Genomic DNA, 25,411 nt, shown 5'->3' with positions numbered 1-25,411 from the left:
GAAGTACACATCACCAGAGAATCACCAGCATCACTGTCCATGACCATCTCAACTGTCTGTGACGTGTCCATCTCCAACACAACAGAGAGGCTTTGTGTCCCAATAATAGTCTAGGATTCCTAATTCCTGAGAGCCCTCTTACCAATGACCTTTAAAGCCTGATAGCTAACAGCCATGGCTGTTTACATACTGTAGGAATAGTGTTTCCTGGAAGCTTGATAAGAGGTTTCTCAATGAGACAAACTTGGATAAATAAAGGTTTAATAAAGGAGAATGTTCTCAGAGTTGTATACAGAGCAGAGCATAGGGAGTTAACATGGTTATAGGTCTGTATATAGACACTGATATACTGGGGAGTTAACATGGTTATAGGTCTGTATATAGACACTGATATACTGGGGAGTTAACATGGTTATAGGTCTGTATATAGACACTGATATACTGGGGAGTTAACATGGTTATAGGTCTGTATATAGACACTGATATACTGGGGAGTTAACATGGCTATAGGTCTGTATATAGACACTGATATACTGGGTAGTTAACATGGTTATAGGTCTGTATATAGACACTGATATACTGGGTAGTTAACATGGTTATAGGTCTGTATATAGACACTGATATACTGGGGAGTTAACATGGTTATAGGTCTGTATATAGACACTGATATACTGGGGAGTTAACATGGTTATAGGTCTGTATATAGACACTGATATACTGGGGAGTTAACATGGTTATAGGTCTGTATATAGACACTGATATACTGGGGAGTTAACATGGTTATAGGTCTGTATATAGACACTGATATACTGGGGAGTTAACATGGTTATAGGTCTGTATCTAGACACTGATATACTGGGTAGTTAACATGGTTATAGGTCTGTATATAGACACTGATATACTGGGGAGTTAACATGGTTATAGGTCTGTATATAGACACTGATATACTGGGGAGTTAACATGGTTATAGGTCTGTATATAGACACTGATATACTGGGGAGTTAACATGGTTATAGGTCTGTATATAGACACTGATATACTGGGTAGTTAACATGGTTATAGGTCTGTATATAGACACTGATATACTGGGGAGTTAACATGGTTATAGGTCTGTATATAGACACTGATATACTGGGGGAGTTAACATGGCTATAGGTCTGTATATAGACACTGATATACTGGGGAGTTAACATGGTTATAGGTCTGTATATAGACACTGATATACTGGGGAGTTAACATGGTTATAGGTCTGTATATAGACACTGATATACTGGGTAGTTAACATGGTTATAGGTCTGTATATAGACACTGATATACTGGGTAGTTAACATGGTTATAGGTCTGTATATAGACACTGATATACTGGGGAGTTAACATGGTTATAGGTCTGTATATAGACACTGATATACTGGGGAGTTAACATGGTTATAGGTCTGTATCTAGACACTGATATACTGGGTAGTTAACATGGTTATAGGTCTGTATATAGACACTGATATACTGGGGAGTTAACATGGTTATAGGTCTGTATATAGACACTGATATACTGGGGAGTTAACATGGTTATAGGTCTGTATATAGACACTGATATACTGGGGAGTTAACATGGTTATAGGTCTGTATATAGACACTGATATACTGGGGAGTTAACATGGTTATAGGTCTGTATATAGACACTGATATACTGGGGAGTTAACATGGTTATAGGTCTGTATATAGACACTGATATACTGGGTAGTTAACATGGTTATAGGTCTGTATATAGACACTGATATACTGGGGAGTTAACATGGTTATAGGTCTGTATATAGACACTGATATACTGGGGGAGTTAACATGGCTATAGGTCTGTATATAGACACTGATATACTGGGGAGTTAACATGGTTATAGGTCTGTATATAGACACTGATATACTGGGGAGTTAACATGGTTATAGGTCTGTATATAGACACTGATATACTGGGTAGTTAACATGGTTATAGGTCTGTATATAGACACTGATATACTGGGTAGTTAACATGGTTATAGGTCTGTATATAGACACTGATATACTGGGGAGTTAACATGGTTATAGGTCTGTATATAGACACTGATATACTGGGGAGTTAACATGGTTATAGGTCTGTATCTAGACACTGATATACTGGGTAGTTAACATGGTTATAGGTCTGTATATAGACACTGATATACTGGGGAGTTAACATGGTTATAGGTCTGTATATAGACACTGATATACTGGGGAGTTAACATGGTTATAGGTCTGTATATAGACACTGATATACTGGGGGAGTTAACATGGCTATAGGTCTGTATATAGACACTGATATACTGGGTAGTTAACATGGTTATAGGTCTGTATATAGACACTGATATACTGGGTAGTTAACATGGTTATAGGTCTGTATATAGACACTGATATACTGGGGAGTTAACATGGTTATAGGTCTGTATATAGACACTGATATACTGGGGGAGTTAACATGGCTATAGGTCTGTATATAGACACTGATATACTGGGGAGTTAACATGGTTATAGGTCTGTATATAGACACTGATATACTGGGTAGTTAACATGGTTATAGGTCTGTATATAGACACTGATATACTGGGGGAGTTAACATGGCTATAGGTCTGTATATAGACACTGATATACTGGGTAGTTAACATGGTTATAGGTCTGTATATAGACACTGATATACTGGGTAGTTAACATGGTTATAGGTCTGTATATAGACACTGATATACTGGGGAGTTAACATGGTTATAGGTCTGTATATAGACACTGATATACTGGGGAGTTAACATGGTTATAGGTCTGTATATAGACACTGATATACTGGGGAGTTAACATGGTTATAGGTCTGTATATAGACACTGATATACTGGGTAGTTAACATGGCTATAGGTCTGTATATAGACACTGATATACTGGGGAGTTAACATGGTTATAGGTCTGTATATAGACACTGATATACTGGGTAGTTAACATGGTTATAGGTCTGTATATAGACACTGATATACTGGGGAGTTAACATGGTTATAGGTCTGTATATAGACACTGATATACTGGGGAGTTAACATGGTTATAGGTCTGTATATAGACACTGATATACTGGGTAGTTGACATGGTTATAGGTCTGTATATAGACACTGATATACTGGGGAGTTAACATGGTTATAGGTCTGTATATAGACACTGATATACTGGGGAGTTAACATGGTTATAGGTCTGTATATAGACACTGATATACTGGGTAGTTAACATGGTTATAGGTCTGTATATAGACACTGATATACTGGGTAGTTAACATGGTTATAGGTCTGTATATAGACACTGATATACTGGGGAGTTAACATGGTTATAGGTCTGTATATAGACACTGATATACTGGGGAGTTAACATGGCTATAGGTCTGTATATAGACACTGATATACTGGGTAGTTAACATGGTTATAGGTCTGTATATAGACACTGATATACTGGGGAGTTAACATGGTTATAGGTCTGTATATAGACACTGATATACTGGGTAGTTAACATGGTTATAGGTCTGTATCTAGACACTGATATACTGGGGAGTTAACATGGTTATAGGTCTGTATATAGACACTGATATACTGGGGGAGTTAACATGGTTATAGGTCTGTATATAGACACTGATATACTGGGTAGTTAACATGGTTATAGGTCTGTATATAGACACTGATATACTGGGGAGTTAACATGGTTATAGGTCTGTATATAGACACTGATATACTGGGGAGTTAACATGGTTATAGGTCTGTATATAGACACTGATATACTGGGGAGTTAACATGGTTATAGGTCTGTATATAGACACTGATATACTGGGTAGTTAACATGGCTATAGGTCTGTATATAGACACTGATATACTGGGTAGTTAACATGGTTATAGGTCTGTATATAGACACTGATATACTGGGGAGTTAACATGGTTATAGGTCTGTATATAGACACTGATATACTGGGGAGTTAACATGGTTATAGGTCTGTATATAGACACTGATATACTGGGGGAGTTAACATGGTTATAGGTCTGTATATAGACACTGATATACTGGGGAGTTAACATGGTTATAGGTCTGTATATAGACACTGATATACTGGGGAGTTAACATGGTTATAGGTCTGTATATAGACACTGATATACTGGGTAGTTAACATGGTTATAGGTCTGTATATAGACACTGATATACTGGGGGAGTTAACATGGTTATAGGTCTGTATATAGACACTGATATACTGGGGAGTTAACATGGTTATAGGTCTGTATATAGACACTGATATACTGGGTAGTTAACATGGTTATAGGTCTGTATCTAGACACTGATATACTGGGTAGTTAACATGGTTATAGGTCTGTATATAGACACTGATATACTGGGGAGTTAACATGGTTATAGGTCTGTATATAGACACTGATATACTGGGTAGTTAACATGGTTATAGGTCTGTATATAGACACTGATATACTGGGGAGTTAACATGGTTATAGGTCTGTATATAGACACTGATATACTGGGGAGTTAACATGGTTATAGGTCTGTATATAGACACTGATATACTGGGTAGTTAACATGGTTATAGGTCTGTATATAGACACTGATATACTGGGGAGTTAACATGGTTATAGGTCTGTATCTAGACACTGATATACTGGGGAGTTAACATGGTTATAGGTCTGTATATAGACACTGATATACTGGGTAGTTAACATGGTTATAGGTCTGTATATAGACACTGATATACTGGGTAGTTAACATGGTTATAGGTCTGTATATAGACACTGATATACTGGGTAGTTAACATGGCTATAGGTCTGTATATAGACACTGATATACTGGGTAGTTAACATGGTTATAGGTCTGTATATAGACACTGATATACTGGGGGAGTTAACATGGCTATAGGTCTGTATATAGACACTGATATACTGGGGAGTTAACATGGTTATAGGTCTGTATATAGACACTGATATACTGGGTAGTTAACATGGTTATAGGTCTGTATATAGACACTGATATACTGGGGAGTTAACATGGTTATAGGTCTGTATATAGACACTGATATACTGGGTAGTTAACATGGCTATAGGTCTGTATATAGACACTGATATACTGGGGAGTTAACATGGTTATAGGTCTGTATATAGACACTGATATACTGGGGAGTTAACATGGTTATAGGTCTGTATATAGACACTGATATACTGGGGGAGTTAACATGGCTATAGGTCTGTATATAGACACTGATATACTGGGTAGTTAACATGGTTATAGGTCTGTATATAGACACTGATATACTGGGGAGTTAACATGGTTATAGGTCTGTATATAGACACTGATATACTGGGGAGTTAACATGGTTATAGGTCTGTATATAGACACTGATATACTGGGGAGTTAACATGGTTATAGGTCTGTATATAGACACTGATATACTGGGGGAGTTAACATGGCTATAGGTCTGTATATAGACACTGATATACTGGGTAGTTAACATGGTTATAGGTCTGTATATAGACACTGATATACTGGGGAGTTAACATGGCTATAGGTCTGTATATAGACACTGTTATACTGTCTATAGTGTAGATAACCTTGACTGTAGTAAATTGCTAGAATGTGCTTGACTGCTGTAAAATGTGAATACCTCTAGATAGCTGCTGTTCACTTCACGGTCCGTACAACGTCACAGATATTAGCAGGTGATGACAGATTATTACACAGAAGCCATTCAGAGAAGGTCAGATATCTGACTGTCTCCTGATCTGTTTTAACAGACTGGGAAAGAGTCTCATCAAGAGTCCATTCTGTCTAGGACTGAACCCTGACTGAACCCAGATCAGTGTTGGGTGGGAAAGCTCAGTGTAATCAGTGGATGGAATAAGTCACATTAAATGGCATGGAAAGAGAGAAGCAAAGAGACTGAACGAGACGGAGAGAAAGAGAGAGAGGAGACAGAGAGACAGAGAAAGAGAAAGAGAGAGAGAGGGGGAATGAGCGATAGGGAGGAGAGAGGAGAGAGGGAGGAGAGAGGGAGAGAGATAGGGGAAAGAGAGAGAAGGGGAATGAGAAATAGGGAAGAGAGAGAGCGTGGGGGAGAGAGGAAGGAGAGAGGGAGAGACATAGGGGAGAGAGGAAGGAGAGAGGGAGAGAGATAGGGGAGAGAGAGACAGGGGAGAGAGAGACAGGGGAGAGAGGGAGGAGAGAGGGAGAGAGATAGGGGAGAGAGGAAGGAGAGAGGGAGAGAGATAGGGGAGAGAGGAAGGAGAGAGGGAGAGAGATAGGGGAGAGAGGAAGGAGAGAGGGAGAGACATAGGGGAGAGAGGAAGGAGAGAGGGAGAGACATAGGGGAGAGAGGGAGGAGAGAGGGATAGAGACAGGGGAGAGAGGGAGGAGAGAGGGAGAGAGACAGGGGAGAGAGGGAGAGAGACAGGGGAGAGAGGGAGGAGAGAGGGAGAGAGATAGAGGAGAGAGGGAGAGACAGGGGAGAGAGGGAGGAGGGAGGGAGAGAGACAGGGGAGAGAGGGAGGAGAGAGGGAGAGAGACAGGGGAGAGAGGGAGGAGAGAGGGAGAGAGATAGGGGAGAGAGGGAGGAGAGAGGGAGAGAGATAGGGGAGAGAGAGAGAGACAGGAGAGAGGGAGAGAGATAGGGGAGAGAGAGACAGGGGAGAGAGAGACAGGGGAGAGAGGGAGAGACAGGGGAGAGAGGGAGGAGGGAGAGAGACAGGAGAGAGAGGGAGGAGAGAGGGAGAGACATAGGGGAGAGAGGGAGGAGAGGGGGAGGAGAGGGGGAGAGAGACAGGGGAGAGAGGGAGGAGAGAGGGAGAGAGAGGGAGGAGAGAGGGAGAGAGACAAAGAAAGAGAGAGAGAAGGGGAATGGAAAAATAATGTGAATAGGAAAGAAAGGTCAGTGGAAACTAAAGGTCATTGACTCTGTGTGCGAGTGTGTGTGCGTTCGTTCGTGGGTGTTTGTGCACGAGTGTGCTTGTGTGTACTCACAGTGGTGATAGACCAGGACATATCCTCTGTAGACAGATCCCTATGTGAGCCACCACCTCATTCACCTCTTCTGTAGAGGTCAGCTTCAGAGACACAACACCTCTCTCATAGTCCACCGTCAGCTATACAATACAAACATGAACAACAACCCTCAGTAATATGTTATAGTAACCCTCAGTAATATCATATAGTAAATTCATATAGTAACCCTCAGTAATATCATATAGTAACCCTCAGTAATATAATATAGTAACATCATATAGTAACCCTCAGTAATATCATATAGTAACCCTCAGTAATATAATATAGTAACATCATATAGTAACCCTCAGTAATATAATATAGTAACCCTCAGTAATATAATATAGTAACCCTCAGTAATATAATATAGTAACATCATATAGTAACCCTCAGTAATATCATATAGTAACCCTCAGTAATATAATATAGTAACATCATATAGTAACCCTCAGTAATATCATATAGTAACCCTCAGTAATATAATATAGTAACATCATATAGTAACCCTCAGTAATATCATATAGTAACCCTCAGTAATATAATATAGTAACCCTCAGTAATATAATATAGTAACCCTCAGTAATATAATATAGTAACATCATATAGTAACCCTCAGTAATATCATATAGTAACCCTCAGTAATATAATATAGTAACATCATATAGTAACCCTCAGTAATATCATATAGTAACCCTCAGTAATATAATATAGTAACATCATATAGTAACCCTCAGTAATATCATACAGTAACCCTCAGTAATATAATATAGTAACCCTCAGTAATATAATATAGTAACATCATATAGTAACCCTCAGTAATATCATATAGTAACCCTCAGTAATATAATATAGTAACATCATATAGTAACCCTCAGTAATATCATATAGTAACCCTCAGTAATATAATATAGTTACCCTCAGTAATATAATATAGTAACCCTCAGTAATATAATATAGTAACATCATATAGTAACCCTCAGTAATATCATATAGTAACCCTCAGTAATATAATATAGTAACATCATATAGTAACCCTCAGTAATATCATATAGTAACCCTCAGTAATATAATATAGTAACATCATATAGTAACCCTCAGTAATATCATACAGTAACCCTCAGTAATATAATATAGTAACCCTCAGTAATATAATATAGTAACATCATATAGTAACCCTCAGTAATATCATATAGTAACCCTCAGTAATATAATATAGTAACCCTCAGTAATATAATATAGTAACCCTCAGTAATATAATATAGTAACCCTCAGTAATATAATATAGTAACATCATATAGTAACCCTCAGTAATATCATATAGTAACCCTCAGTAATATAATATAGTAACATCATATAGTAACCCTCAGTAATATCATATAGTAACCCTCAGTAATATAATATAGTAACATCATATAGTAACCCTCAGTAATATCATACAGTAACCCTCAGTAATATAATATAGTAACCCTCAGTAATATAATATAGTAACATCATATAGTAACCCTCAGTAATATCATATAGTAACCCTCAGTAATATAATATAGTAACCCTCAGTAATATAATATAGTAACCCTCAGTAATATAATATAGTAACATCATATAGTAACCCTCAGTAATATCATATAGTAACCCTCAGTAATATAATATAGTAACATCATATAGTAACCCTCAGTAATATCATATAGTAACCCTCAGTAATATAATATAGTAACATCATATAGTAACCCTCAGTAATATAATATAGTAACCCTCAGTAATATCATATAGTAACCCTCAGTAATATAATATAGTAACCCTCAGTAATATGTTATAGTAACCCTCAGTAATATAATATAGTAACATCATATAGTAACCCTCAGTAATATCATATAGTAACCCTCAGTAATATAATATAGTAACATCATATAGTAACCCTCAGTAATATAATATAGTAACATCATATAGTAACCCTCAGTAATATGTTATAGTAACCCTCAGTAATATAATATAGTAACATCATATAGTAACCCTCAGTAATATCATATAGTAACCCTCAGTAATATAATATAGTAACATCATATAGTAACCCTCAGTAATATAATATAGTAACATCATATAGTAACCCTCAGTAATATCATATAGTAACCCTCAGTAATATAATATAGTAACATCATATAGTAACCCTCAGTAATATAATATAGTAACATCATATAGTAACCCTCAGTAATATCATATAGTAACCCTCAGTAATATAATATAGTAACCCTCAGTAATATAATATAGTAACATCATATAGTAACCCTCAGTAATATCATATAGTAACCCTCAGTAATATCATATAGTAACCCTCAGTAATATAATATAGTAACCCTCAGTAATATAATATAGTAACATCATATAGTAACCCTCAGTAATATAATATAGTAACATCATATAGTAACTTTCAGTAATATCATATAGTAACCCTCAGTAATATCATATAGTAACCCTCAGTAATATCATATAGTAACCCTCAGTAATATAATATAGTAACATCATATAGTAACCCTCAGTAATATAATATAGTAACATCATATAGTAACCCTCAGTAATATGTTATAGTAACCCTCAGTAATATAATATAGTAACATCATATAGTAACCCTCAGTAATATCATATAGTAACCCTCAGTAATATAATATAGTAACCCTCAGTAATATAATATAGTAACATCATATAGTAACCCTCAGTAATATCATATAGTAACCCTCAGTAATATAATATAGTAACCCTCAGTAATATCATATAGTAACATCATATAGTAACCCTCAGTAATATCATATAGTAACCCTCAGTAATATAATATAGTAACCCTCAGTAATATCATATAGTAATATCATATAGTAACATCATATAGTAACCCTCAGTAATATCATATTGTAATATCATATAGTAACCCTCAGTAACATCATATAGTAACCCTCAGTAATATAATATAGTAACCCTCAGTAATATTATATAGTAACCCTCAGTAACCCTCAGTACTATCATATAATAACCCTCAGTAATATAATATAGTAACCCTCAGTAATATCATATAGTAACATCATATAGTAACCCTCAGTAACATCATATAGTAACCCTCAGTAACATCATATAGTAACCCTCAGTAATATCATATAGTAACCCTCAGTAATATAATATAGTAACCCTCAGTAATATAATATAGTAACATCATATAGTAACCCTCAGTAATATCATATAGTAACCCTCAGTAATATCATATAGTAACCCTCAGTAATATAATATAGTAACCCTCAGTAATATAATATAGTAACATCATATAGTAACCCTCAGTAATATAATATAGTAACATCATATAGTAACTTTCAGTAATATCATATAGTAACCCTCAGTAATATCATATAGTAACCCTCAGTAATATCATATAGTAACCCTCAGTAATATAATATAGTAACATCATATAGTAACCCTCAGTAATATAATATAGTAACATCATATAGTAACCCTCAGTAATATGTTATAGTAACCCTCAGTAATATAATATAGTAACATCATATAGTAACCCTCAGTAATATCATATAGTAACCCTCAGTAATATAATATAGTAACCCTCAGTAATATCATATAGTAACCCTCAGTAATATCATATAGTAATATCATATAGTAACATCATATAGTAACCCTCAGTAATATCATATTGTAATATCATATAGTAACCCTCAGTAACATCATATAGTAACCCTCAGTAATATAATATAGTAACCCTCAGTAATATTATATAGTAACCCTCAGTAACCCTCAGTACTATCATATAATAACCCTCAGTAATATAATATAGTAACCCTCAGTAATATCATATAGTAACATCATATAGTAACCCTCAGTAATATCATATAGTAACCCTCAGTAACATCATATAGTAACATCATATAGTAACCCTCAGTAACATCATATAGTAACCCTCAGTAACATCATATAGTAACCCTCAGTAATATCATATAGTAACCCTCAGTAATATCATATAGTAATATCATATAGTAACCCTCAGTAATATCATATAGTAACCCTCAGTAATATCATATAGTAACCCTCAGTAATATCATATAGTAACCCTCAGTAATATTATATAACGGTGATTGTCACACACATTCCAAGCAGTAATAATACTATGATCCCTGATTCAGATAAATGATTGACTACCAGATGATTCATGGTCAGATAATGAACCATTTGTTGGAGCGTTACATGGTATAGCCAGAGAGGTGGTGTTCTGACCTGTGTGGGCTTGTTACAGGTGATCCCTTGTATCTCCAGATAATTGAAGTTGTGTTCAATCTGAAAGAGAAGATTAAAACACATAGAAATCATGATATATAATACAGCTTCAGACCTGTCTGGTAAATACTACTCTGGATGGGTCAGGGTTCATGTTATCAGATATAATACAGCTGTCAATCACAGTAGTGTTTCAGACCTGTCTGGTAAATACTACTCTGGATGGGTCAGGGTTCATGTTATCAGATATAATACAGCTGTCAATCACAGTAGTGTTTCAGACCTGTCTGGTAAATACTACTCTGGATGGGTCAGGGTTCATGTTATCAGATATAATACAGCTGTCAATCACAGTAGGGTTTCAGACCTGTCTGGTAAATACTACTCTGGATGGGTCAGGGTTCATGTTATCAGATATAATACAGCTGTCAATCACAGTAGTGTTTCAGACCTGTCTGGTAAATACTACTCTGGATGGGTCAGGGTTCATGTTATCAGATATAATACAGCTGTCAATCACAGTAGTGTTTCAGACCTGTCTGGTAAATACTACTCTGGATGGGTCAGGGTTCATGTTATCAGATATAATACAGCTGTCAATCACACTAGTGCTTCAGACCTGTCTGGTAAATACTACTCTGGATGGGTCAGGGTTCATGTTATCAGATATAATACAGCTGTCAATCACAGTAGTGTTTCAGACCTGTCTGGTAAATACTACTCTGGATGGGTCAGGGTTCATGTTATCAGATATAATACAGCTGTCAATCACAGTAGTGTTTCAGACCTGTCTGGTAAATACTACTCTGGATGGGTCAGGGTTCATGTTATCAGATATAATACAGCTGTCAATCACAGTAGTGTTTCAGACCTGTCTGGTAAATACTACTCTGGATGGGTCAGGGTTCATGTTATCAGATATAATACAGCTGTCAATCACAGTAGTGTTTCAGACCCCGTCTGGTAAATACTACTCTGGATGGGTCAGGGTTCATGTTATCAGATATAATACAGCTGTCAATCACAGTAGTGTTTCAGACCTGTCTGGTAAATACTACTCTGGATGGATGAGATACTGTAGGAGGATAATGGATGGATGAGATACTGTAAGAGGATAATGGATGGATGAGGTACTGTAGGAGGATAATGGATGGACGAGGTACTGTAGGACGATAATGGATGGGTGGGGTACTGTAGAAGGATAATGGATGGATAAGTTATTGTAGTAAGATAATGGATGGATGAACTACTGTATGAGGATAATGGATGAGATACCATGGGAGGATAATGGATATATGAGATACTGTAGGGGATAATGGATGGATGAGGTACTCTATGAGGATAATGGATGGACTAGATACTGTAGGAGGATAATGGATGGATACTGTAAGAGGATCATGGATACGGTAAGAGGATAATGGATGGATGAGGTACCGTATGAGGATAATGGATGGATGAAATACCGTAGGAGGATAATGGATATATGATATACTGCAGGAAAATAATGGATGAATGATGCTGTAGGAGGATAATGGATGGATGAGATACTGTAGGAGGATAATGGATGGATGAGATACTGTAGGAGGATAATGGATGGATGAGGAGGATAATGAAAGATCAGAATACTGACTGAGGCTGCATCTCAAATGCCACCCTAGTCCCATAGGGCTCTGGTCGAAAGCAATGCACTATGTAGGGAATAGCGTGCCAATTGGGACACAGTCTCTGTAACTGTATGTCTGTGTAAAGGCTGTGTAAAAATAGCTTCGTTCTACAATGAATGGACAGGGATCTTTTCCAACCTGCCTCTGTTCAAACACAACCCCTCAGTGCTGAGTCATCATTTAAGAGTATGGCTTCAGAATAGAATCATATCATGAAGCATCTCAGAGTGAAAATGCTGATCTGGGATCAGTTTTGCCTTTGTGATCATAACAAATATGATTTTATGGACGGTGGTACCTGATCGTGGATCAGCACTCTTAACTCTGAGACCCTTTATGAATATGGGCCTGGATTCAAAGGTAGAAGAATGTACGTTCATGAACATATCATCCACTTCTTCTCCTTCTCATGTCCTTTGAAACAGGAAGTGTTCAAACAACATGGGACATGGTTGTCTAGCAATCCATTACAAAAACGACTGGAAAGTGAAGCTGGTTCACACCGGATACACACGTTACAAATGTGCACACACACACACACACACACACACACACACACATACACACACACACACACACACACACACGCACATGCACACGCACACGCACACACGTGCATACCATACTGTGAATTAATACACACACAGACAAACAAACACACACAAATCAAATCAAATGCTATTGGTCGCATACACATATTTAGCAGATGTTACTGCGGGTCTAGTGAAATGCTTTGTGTTGTAGAATACGTGATGGATGTATAGACATTATGGACAGTATATTGATATAATATATAGTATATCTGTAGAATACGTGATGGGATGTATAGACATTATGGACAGTATATTGATATAATATATAGTATATCTGTAGAATACGTGATGGGATGTATAGACATTATGGACAGTATATTGATATAATATATAGTATATCTGTAGAATACGTGATGGATGTATAGACATTATGGACAGTATATTGATATAATATATAGTATATCTGTAGAATACGTGATGGGATGTATAGACATTATGGACAGTATATTGATATAATATATAGTATATCTGTAGAATACGTGATGGGATGTATAGACATTATGGACAGTATATTGATATAATATATAGTATATCTGTAGAATACGTGATGGATGTATAGACATTATGGACAGTATATTGATATAATATATAGTATATCTGTAGAATACGTGATGGGATGTATAGACATTATGGACAGTATATTGATATAATATATAGTATATCTGTAGAATACGTGATGGATGTATAGACATTATGGACAGTATACTGATATAATATATAGTATATCTGTAGAATATGTGATGGGATGTATAGACATTATGGACAGTATATTGATATAATATATAGTATATCTGTAGAATACGTGATGGGATGTATAGACATTATGGACAGTATATTGATATAATATATAGTATATCTGTAGAATACGTGATGGATGTATAGACATTATGGACAGTATATTGATATAATATATAGTATATCTGTAGAATACGTGATGGGATGTATAGACATTATGGACAGTATACTGATATAATATATAGTATATCTGTAGAATACGTGATGGATGTATAGACATTATGGACAGTATATTGATATAATATATAGTATATCTGTAGAATACGTGATGGATGTATAGACATTATGGACAGTATACTGATATAATATATAGTATATCTGTAGAATACGTGATGGATGTATAGACATTATGGACAGTATACTGATATAATATATAGTATATCTGTAGAATACGTGATGGATGTATAGACATTATGGACAGTATACTGATATAATATATAGTATATCTGTAGAATACGTGATGGATGTATAGACATTATGGACAGTATATTGATATAATATATAGTATATCTGTAGAATACGTGATGGGATGTATAGACATTATGGACAGTATACTGATATAATATATAGTATATCTGTAGAATACGTGATGGATGTATAGACATTATGGACAGTATATTGATATAATATATAGTATATCTGTAGAATACGTGATGGGATGTATAGACATTATGGACAGTATATTGATATAATATATAGTATATCTGTAGAATACGTGATGGGATGTATAGACATTATGGGCAGTATATTGATATAATATATAGTATATCTGTAGAATACGTGATGGATGTATAGACATTATGGACAGTATATTGATATAATATATAGTATATCTGTAGAATACGTGATGGGATGTATAGACATTATGGACAGTATATTGATATAATATATAGTATATCTGTAGAATACGTGATGGATGTATAGACATTATGGACAGTATACTGATATAATATATAGTATATCTGTAGAATATGTGATGGGATGTATAGACATTATGGACAGTATATTGATATAATATATAGTATATCTGTAGAATACGTGATGGGATGTATAGACATTATGGACAGTATATTGATATAATATATAGTATATCTGTAGAATACGTGATGATGTATAGACATTATGGACAGTATATTGATATAATATATAGTATATCTGTAGAATACGTGATGGGATGTATAGACATTATGGACAGTATACTGATATAATATATAGTATATCTGTAGAATACGTGATGGATGTATAGACATTATGGACAGTATATTGATATAATATATAGTATATCTGTAGAATACGTGATGGATGTATAGACATTATGGACAGTATACTGATATAATATATAGTATATCTGTAGAATACGTGATGGATGTATAGACATTATGGACAGTATACTGATATAATATATAGTATATCTGTAGAATACGTGATGGATGTATAGACATTATGGACAGTATATTGATATAATATATAGTATATCTGTAGAATACGTGATGGGATGTATAGACATTATGGACAGTATACTGATATAATATATAGTATATCTGTAGAATACGTGATGGATGTATAGACATTATGGACAGTATATTGATATAATATATAGTATATCTGTAGAATACGTGATGGATGTATAGACATTATGGACAGTATACTGATATAATATATAGTATATCTGTAGAATACGTGGATAGAATAGTATATGTGGAGCAATAGCTGAATAGGAGGGCCTTGACTAGAATACAGTATATACATATGGAATGGGGAAAACATACACACACACACACACACACACACACACACGCACACGCACACGCACACAGACACACAGACACGCACAGACACGCACAGACACGCACAGACACACAGACACACAGACACACAGACACACAGACACACAGACACACACACACACACACACACACACACACACACACAGACACGCACAGACACACACAGACACACACAGCCAGGAACCATGCAGCATGGCCAGACTAATCCAGGCAGGTAGACAGACAGAGCTCCTGAGGCTTGGCAGTAGTTGTGGACAGAGAGAGGAGAGAGGCTGCCCCTCTGTCTGTCTGACCCTCAGGCTGACTGACACATTTCAACCAGCTGGTCCCTCCTGTGTCATAGTTACTGTATTCCAGAAGGCCTACCAGCCAGCTAGACCCTCCTGTGTCATAGTTACTGTATTCCAGAAGGCCTACCAGCCAGCTGGTCCCTCCTGTGTCATAGTTACTGTATTCCAGAAGGCCTACCAGCCAGCTGGTTCTTCCTGTGTCATAGTTACTGTATTCCAGAAGGCCTACCAGCCAGCTGGTTCTTCCTGTGTCATAGTTACTGTATTCCAGAAGGCCTACCAGCCAACTAGACCCTCCTGTGTCATAGTTACTGTATTCCAGAAGGCCTACCAGCCAACTAGACCCTCCTGTGTCATAGTTACTGTATTCCAGAAGGCCTACCAGCCAGCTGGTCCCTCCTGTGTCATAGTTACTGTATTCCAGAAGGCCTACCAGCCAACTAGACCCTCCTGTGTCATAGTTACTGTATTCCAGAAGGCCTACCAGCCAGCTGGTTCTTCCTGTGTCATAGTTACTGTATTCCAGAAGGCCTACCAGCCAGCTGGTTCTTCCTGTGTCATAGTTACTGTATTCCAGAAGGCCTACCAGCCAGCTGGTTCTTCCTGTGTCATAGTTACTGTATTCCAGAAGGCCTACCAGCCAGCTGGTTCTTCCTGTGTCATAGTTACTGTATTCCAGAAGGCCTACCAGCCAGCTGGTTCTTCCTGTGTCATAGTTACTGTATTCCAGAAGGCCTACCAGCCAGCTGGTCCCTCCTGTGTCATAGTTACTGTATTCCAGAAGGCCTACCAGCCAGCTGGTCCCTCCTGTGTCATAGTTACTGTATTCCAGAAGGCCTACCAGCCAGCTGGTCCCTCCTGTGTCATAGTTACTGTATTCCAGAAGGCCTACCAGCTAGCTGGTCCCTCCTGTGTCATAGTTACTGTATTCCAGAAGGCCTACCAGCCAACTAGACCCTCCTGTGTCATAGTTACTATATTCCAGAAGGCCTACCAGCCAGCTGGTCCCTCCTGTGTCATAGTTACTATATTCCAGAATGCCTACCAGCCAGCTAGTCCCTCCTGTGTCATAGTTACTGTATTCCAGAAGGCCTACCAGCCAGCTGGTTCTTCCTGTGTCATAGTTACTGTATTCCAGAAGGCCTACCAGCCAGCTGGTTCTTCCTGTGTCATAGTTACTGTATTCCAGAAGGCCTACAAGCCAGCTGGTCCCTCCTGTGCCATAGTTACTGTATTCCAGAAGGCCTACCAGCCAGCTGGTTCTTCCTGTGTCATAGTTACTGTATTCCAGAAGGCCTACCAGCCAGCTGGTCCCTCCTGTGTCCTAGTTACTGTATTCCAGAAGGCCTACCATCCAGCTGGTCCCTCCTGTGTAATAGTTACTGTATTCCAGAAGGCCTACCAGCCAGCTGGTCCCTCCTGTGTAATAGTTACTGTATTCCAGAAGGCCTACCAGCCAGCTGGTCCCTCCTGTGTCCTAGTTACTGTATTCCAGAAGGCCTACCATCCAGCTGGTCCCTCCTGTGTAATAGTTACTGTATTCCAGAAGGCCTACCAGCCAGATAGAGCCTCCTGTGTCATAGTTATTGTATTCCAGAAGGCCTACCAACAGAGTCCGTCCTTGTAGTCCACCTGAAAATCCTCATTTAGCCTACCTCAAATGTCTTTATAAGTCTTTATTCAGACTTGCTGAATATCCAAGACCAAAAGGTACACATCTACAATATAAGCCTAGCTGTGAACTGTGAATGTAAAAGCATATTTGAATCACGTGTTCTCAGTCACGTTCACTCCTCTCCCTCACAGAGTATACAAACATTGACAAACATGGCCACTGAGGCGTATCTAGGCCCGTCCCACTAGAGAACATCACATTAGCAGTTGTATTGGATTAGATATAATGAGGAAGAGGAAATGAGTGAAGAATGAAAGAGGTCAACCCATGTCTAAGCCAGCCAATAGCTGCAGCCTGCTGAGAGGTGCTGTGAGAAAGCAGAGGCATGACTAATTGTATAATTCAGTCACTCGTTTATTATCCATCTGTCTCTCTGATATCTGTCCTAACAGTACTCTGTCTCTCTGATATCTGTCCTAACAGTAGTCTGTCTCTCTGATATCTGTCCTAACAGTACTCTGTCTGTCTGATATCTGTCCTAACAGGACTCTGTCTCTCTGATATCTGTCCCAACAGTACTGTGTCTCTCTGATATCTGTCCTAACAGTACTCTGTCTCTCTGATATCTGTTATTACAGTAGTCTGTCTCTCTGATATCTGTCCTAACAGTACTCTGTCTCTCTGATATCTGTTATTACAGTAGTCTGTCTCTCTGATATCTGTCCTAACAGTACTCTGTCTCTCTGATATCTGTCCTAACAGTACTCTGTCTCTCTGATATCTGTCCTAACAGTACTCTGTCTCTCTGATATCTGTTATTACAGTAGTCTGTCTCTCTGATATCTGTCCTAACAGTACTCTGTCTCTCTGATATCTGTCCTAACAGTACTCTGTCTCTCTGATATCTGTCCTAACAGTACTCTGTCTCTCTGATATCTATCCTTACAGTACTCTGTCTCTCTGATATCTGTCCTAACAGTACTCTGTCTCTCTGATATCTGTCCTAACAGTACTCTGTCTCTCTGATATCTGTCCTAACAGTACTCTGTCTCTCTGATATCTGTCCTAACAGTACTCTGTCTCTCTGATATCTGTCCTAACAGTACTCTGTCTCTCTGATATCTGTTATTACAGTAGTCTGTCTCTCTGATATCTGTCCTAACAGTACTCTGTCTCTCTGATATCTGTTATTACAGTAGTCTGTCTCTCTGATATCTGTCAATACAGTACTCTGTCTCTCTGATATCTGTCAATACAGTACTCTGTCTCTCTGATATCTGTCAATACAGTACTCTGTCTCTCTGATATCTGTCAATACAGTAGTTTGTCTCTCTGATATCTGTTATTACAGTACTCTGTCTCTCTGATATGTTATTACAGTACTCTGTCTCTCTGATATCTATCCTAACAGTACTCTGTCTCTCTGATATCTGTCAATACAGTACTCTGTCTCTCTGATATCTGTTATTACAGTACTCTGTCTCTCTGATATCTATCCTAACAGTACTCTGTCTCTCTGATATCTGTCCTAACAGTACTCTGTCTCTTTGATATCAGTCAATACAGTAGTCTGTCTCTCTGATATCTGTCCTAACAGTACTCTGTCTCTCTGATATCTGTCCTAACAGTACTCTGTCTCTCTGATATCTGTCCTAACAGTACTCTGTCTCTCTGATATCTGTCCTAACAGTACTCTGTCTCTCTGATATCTATCCTTACAGTACTCTGTCTCTCTGATATCTGTCCTAACAGTAGTCTGTCTCTCTGATATCTGTCAATACAGTACTCTGTCTCTCTGGTATCTGTCAATACAGTACTCTGTCTCTCTGATATCTGTTATTACAGTACTCTGTCTCTCTGATATCTGTTATTACAGTAGTCTGTCTCTCTGATATCTGTCAATACAGTACTCTGTCTCTCTGATATCTGTCCTAACAGTACTCTGTCTCTCTGATATCTGTCCTAACAGTACTCTGTCTCTCTGATATCTGTCCTAACAGTACTCTGTCTCTCTGATATCTGTTATTACAGTACTCTGTCTCTCTGATATCTGTCAATACAGTACCCTGTCTCTCTGATATCTGTCAATACAGTACTCTGTCTCTCTGATATCTGTCAATACAGTAGTTTGTCTCTCTGATATCTGTTATTACAGTACTCTGTCTCTCTGATATCTGTCCTAACAGTACTCTGTCTCTCTGATATCTGTCCTAACAGTACTCTGTCTCTCTGATATCTGTACTAACAGTAGTCTGTCTCTCTGATATCTATCCTTGCAGTACTCTGTCTCTCTGATATCTGTCAATACAGTAGTCTGTCTCTCTGATATCTATCCTTACAGTACTCTGTCTCTCTGATATCTGTCAAAAGTAGTTTGTCTCTCTGATATCTGTCAATACAGTACTCTGTCTCTCTGATATCTGTCAATACAGTACTCTGTCTCTCTGATATCTGTCAATACAGTACTCTGTCTCTCTGATATCTGTCCTAACAGTAGTCTGTCTCTCTGATATCTGTCCTAACAGTAGTCTGTCTCTCTGATATCTATCCTTACAGTACTCTGTCTCTCTGATATCTGTCAATACAGTACTCTGTCTCTCTGATATCTGTCCTAACAGTACTCTGTCTCTCTGATATCTGTCCTAACAGTACTCTGTCTCTCTGATATATGTCCTAATAGTACTCTGTCTCTCTGATATCTGTTATTACACTAGTCTGTCTCTCTGATATCTGTCCTTACAGTACTCTGTCTCTCTGATATCTGTCCTAACAGTACTCTGTCTCTCTGATATCTGTCCTAACAGTACTCTGTCTCTCTGATATCTGTCCTAACAGTACTCTGTCTCTCTGATATCTGTCCTTACAGTAGTCTGGATAACTCCAGTTCTAGGTAGATCTGAGATAATGGATAACTCCAGTTCTAGGTAGATCTGAGATAATGGGATAACTCCAGTTATAGGTAGATCTGAGATAATGGGATAACTCCAGTTATAGGTAGATCTGAGATAATGGGATAACTCCAGTTATAGGTAGATCTGAGATAATGGGATAACTCCAGTTATAGGTAGATCTGAGATAATGGATAACTCCAGTTATAGGTAGATCTGAGATAATGGGATAACTCCAGTTATAGGTAGATCTGAGATAATGGGATAACTCCAGTTATAGGTAGATCTGAGATAATGGGATAACTCCAGTTATAGGTAGATCTGAGATAATGGATAACTCCAGTTATAGGTAGATCTGAGATAATGGATAACTCCAGTTATAGGTAGATCTGAGATAATGGGATAACTCCAGTTATAGGTAGATCTGAGATAATGGATAACTCCAGTTATAGGTAGATCTGAGATAATGGATAACTCCAGTCATAGGTAGATCTGAGATAATGGATAACTCCAGTTATAGGTAGATCTGAGATAATGGATAACTCCAGTTATAGGTAGATCTGAGATAATGGATAACTCCAGTTATAGGTAGATCTGAGATAATGGGATAACTCCAGTTATAGGTAGATATGGGATAACTCCAGTTATAGGTAGATATGGGATAACTCCAGTTATAAGTAGATCTGAGATAATGATACTGTGATAAAGAGGAACATAAACAACACATTCTACACAGCTAGTTAGCTCTGCTGGTGCTCTTCTTCATAGACCATGTTAAGACTGTAGACAATGACTCTAGGACCATGTGTTAAGACTGTAGACAATGACTCTAGGACCATGTGTTAAGACTGTAAACAATGACTCTAGGGCCATGTGTTAAGACTGTAGACAATGACTCTAGGACCATGTGTTAAGACTGTAGACAATGACTCTAGGACCATGTGTTAAGACTGTAGACAATGACTCTAGGACCATGTATTAAAACTGTAGACAATGACTCTAGGACCATGTGTTAAGACTGTAGACAATGACTCTAGGACCATGTGTTAAGACTGTAGACAATGACTCTAGGACCATGTGTTAAGACTGTAGACAATGACTCTAGGGCCATGTGTTAACACTGCATGCTCAGTCCAGCAGAGACTACAGAGATGATGCAAGACCTGCTGCCAAGATGCAATCTTAACTGCATATCATCACGTCAAATACACACAGTCAATCAGTGTCATGTTGACAGTAATGATGCATCTGAACGGTGCAGGGCTGTAGTAAAACCCTGCCATGACCACTGTTAAAGTTACACACTCAGGGTGGGTTGGATGATAGGCTTCACAGACCTCGTGTGTGTGTGTGTGTGTGTGTGTGTGTGTGTGTGTGTGTGTGTGTGTGTGTGTGTGTGTGTGTGTGTGTGTGTGTGTGCCTGTCTGAGTGCGGGTGGGTGTGTGGTTGTGTGTGTGTGTGCTTGTGTGTATGCGTGTGCGTATGTGCTTGTGATTGTGTGTGTGGTTGTGTGTGTGTGTGTGTGTGTAGACAGAGCTCAGAGCAGGGATTAAACCAAGGCCCCTGGACAATGGACACAGCACCACACCTAACATAACCTTACCTAAGCACACAGACCTGGCTGCTGCTGCTGCTGCAGGCTATTGTTCACAGAGACAGACACTCACAGAGGAAGACAGCCCCACTGTGGTGGTGGTGGGAGGCTGGTTCTAAACCAACATGAACTGTGAACTGAGTCTTACAGGAGAGTAAAACTAAGTAGAAAGAGAGAAGGAAAAGAACAGAGAAGTAGAGGGGAAATACAGAGAGAGAGAGAGAGAGAGAGAGAGAAAAAGAGAGAGAGAGGAAAGAGAGCGAGGAGAGAGAGACCGAGGAAATTGAATTGAGAGAGAGAAAGAGAGAGAGAGAGAGAGAGAGAAAGAAAGAAAGAGAGAGAGAGAGAGAAAGAGATCAGGAGAAACCAGACCAGACTGAGCAGAGGAAACCAGACCAGACTGAGCAGAGGAAACCAGACCAGACTGAGCTGAGGAAACCAGACCAGACTGAGCAGAGGAAACCAGACCAGACTGATCAGGAGAAACCAGACCAGACTGAGCTGAGGAAACCAGACCAGACTGAGCTGAGGAAACCAGACCAGACTGATCAGAGGAAACCAGACCAGACTGAGCTGAGGAAACCAGACCAGACTGAGCTGAGGAAACCAGACCAGACTGATCAGAGGAAACCAGACCAGACTGATCAGAGGAAACCAGACCAGACTGAGCTGAGGAAACCAGACCAGACTGATCAGAGGAAACCAGACCAGACTGATCTGAGGAAACCAGACCAGACTGAGCTGAGGAAACCAGACCAGACTGAGCAGGAGGAAACCAGACCAGACTGAGCTGAGGAAACCAGACCAGACTGAGCAGGAGGAAACCAGACTAGACTGATCTGAGGAAAACACACCAGACTGATCAGAGGAAACCAGACCAGACTGATCAGAGGAAACCAGACTAGACTGATCAGAGGAAACCGGACTAGACTGATCAGAGGAAACCAGACTAGACTGATCATAGGAAACCAGACTAGACTGATCATAGGAAACCAGACTAGACTGATCATAGGAAACCAGACTAGACTGATCAGAGGAGACCACACCAGACTGATCAGAGGAAACCAGACCAGACTGATCAGAAGAAACCAGACCAGTCTGATCAGAGGACACCAGACGAGACTGATCAGGAGAAACCAGACCAGACTGAGCAGGAGGAAAACACACCAGACTGATCAGAGGAGACCAGACCAGACCGATCAGAGGAAACCAGACCAGACTGAGTAGAGGAAGAGGAAACCAGACCAGACTGGTCAGAGGAAGAGGAAACCAGACCAGACTGATCAGGAGGAAACCAGACTAGACTGATCAGAGGAAAACACACCAGACTGATCAGAGGAGACCAGACCAGACTGATCAGAGGAAACCAGACCAGTCTGATCAGAGGAAACCAGACCAGTCTGATCAGAGGACACCAGACTAGACTGATCAGGAGAAACCAGACCAGACTGATCAGGAGAAACCAGACCAGACTGAGCAGGAGGAAAACACACCAGACTGATCAGAGGAGACCAGACCAGACCGATCAGAGGAAACCAGACCAGACTGAGTAGAGGAAGAGGAAACCAGACCAGACTGGTCAGAGGAAGAGGAAACCAGACCAGACTGATCAGGAGGAAACCAGACTAGACTGATCAGAGGAAAACACACCAGACTGATCAGAGGAGACCAGACCAGACTGATCAGAGGAAACCAGACCAGACTGATCAGAGGAAACCAGACCAGACTGATCAGCGGAAACCAGACTAGACTGATCAGAGGAAACCAGACTAGACTGATCAGAGGAAACTAGACCAGACTGATCTGAGGAAACCAGACTAGACTGATCAGAGGAAACCAGACTGATCAGAGGAAACCAGACTGATCAGAGGAGACCACACCAGACTGATCAGAGGAAACCAGACCAGACTGATCAGAGGAAACCAGACTAGACTGATCAGAGGAAACTAGACCAGACTGATCTGAGGAAACCAGACCAGACTGATCAGAGGAAACCAGACTAGACTGATCTGAGGTAACCAGACCAGATTGATCTGAGGAAACCAGACCAGACTGATCTGAGGAAACCAGACTAGATTGATCAGAGGAAACCAGACCAGACTGATCTGAGGAAACCAGACTAGATTGATCAGAGGAAACTAGACCAGACTGATCTGAGGAAACCAGACTAGACTGATCAGAGGAAACTAGACAGGACGAGGCTCATAGAAAGCCAGACGGTGGGTCAGATCGATTCCACCATTTTCATAAACAAGCTGAAGCCTGCCTGGAGCGCAGCACGCTATCAAAACAACCACAGGCTGAGAGGCCCCAGCAGAGATACCTCTGACGGGGAGAGAGAGAGAGAGAGAGAGAGAGAGAGAGAGAGAGAGAGAGAGAGAGAGAGGAGGGGAGAAAGAGAGAGAGAGAAGGAGGGGAGAGAGAGAGAGAGAGAGAGAGAGGAGGGGAGAGAGAGAGAGAGAGAGAGAGAGAGAAGGAGGGGAGAGAGAGAGAGAGAGAGAGAGAGAGAGAGAGGAGGGGAGAGAGAGAGAGAGAGAGAGAGAAGGAGGGGAGAGAGAGAGAGAGAGAGAGAGAGAGAGAGAGAGAGAGAGAGGAGGGGAGAGAGAGAGAGAGGGAAGGAGGGGAGAGAGAGAGAGAGAGAAGGAGGGGAGAGAGAGAGAGAGAGAGAGAGAGAGGGTAGGAGGGGAGATATAGCGAGAGACCCCTACAGACCAACTCTTACAGAGGGTAGGAGGGGAGAAAGGCAGAGAGAGAGAGAGAGAGAGAGAGAGAGAGAGAGAGAGAGAGGGTAGGAGGGAGGAAGAGATTTTAGCTGGCCTCAGAGACGGCTACTAATCTGTAGCTGAATAATCTCCTCTCCTACTGCTAAAATGCATCC

The 25,411-nt window shown here is 39.2% G+C and overlaps 1 protein-coding gene across 4 annotated transcripts in view; it reads right to left on the bottom strand.

The window, feature by feature from the left end:
- The window catches only part of LOC106598556 (F-actin-uncapping protein LRRC16A), a 286,920-nt gene that overhangs the window by 193,566 nt on the left and 67,943 nt on the right, over nt 1–25,411 (bottom strand). For all 4 annotated transcript variants that reach the window (XM_082975967.1, XM_082975965.1, XM_082975966.1 and 1 more), the window contains exons 4-5: nt 11,308–11,367; nt 7,030–7,151 (exon numbers count right to left, since the gene is read on the bottom strand). In XM_082975967.1, coding sequence (XP_082832093.1) covers nt 7,030–7,151; nt 11,308–11,367 — 182 coding nt within the window. The remainder of the gene's footprint in view (nt 1–7,029; nt 7,152–11,307; nt 11,368–25,411) is intronic.

Source organism: Salmo salar, chromosome 05 (assembly GCF_965601325.2).
Source record: "Salmo salar chromosome 05, fSalSal1, whole genome shotgun sequence".
NCBI classification, from domain to species: Eukaryota; Metazoa; Chordata; class Actinopteri; order Salmoniformes; family Salmonidae; genus Salmo; species Salmo salar.
The sequence above is the reverse complement of the archived record's forward strand: the minus strand, read 5'-3'. Positions and strand labels throughout refer to the sequence as shown.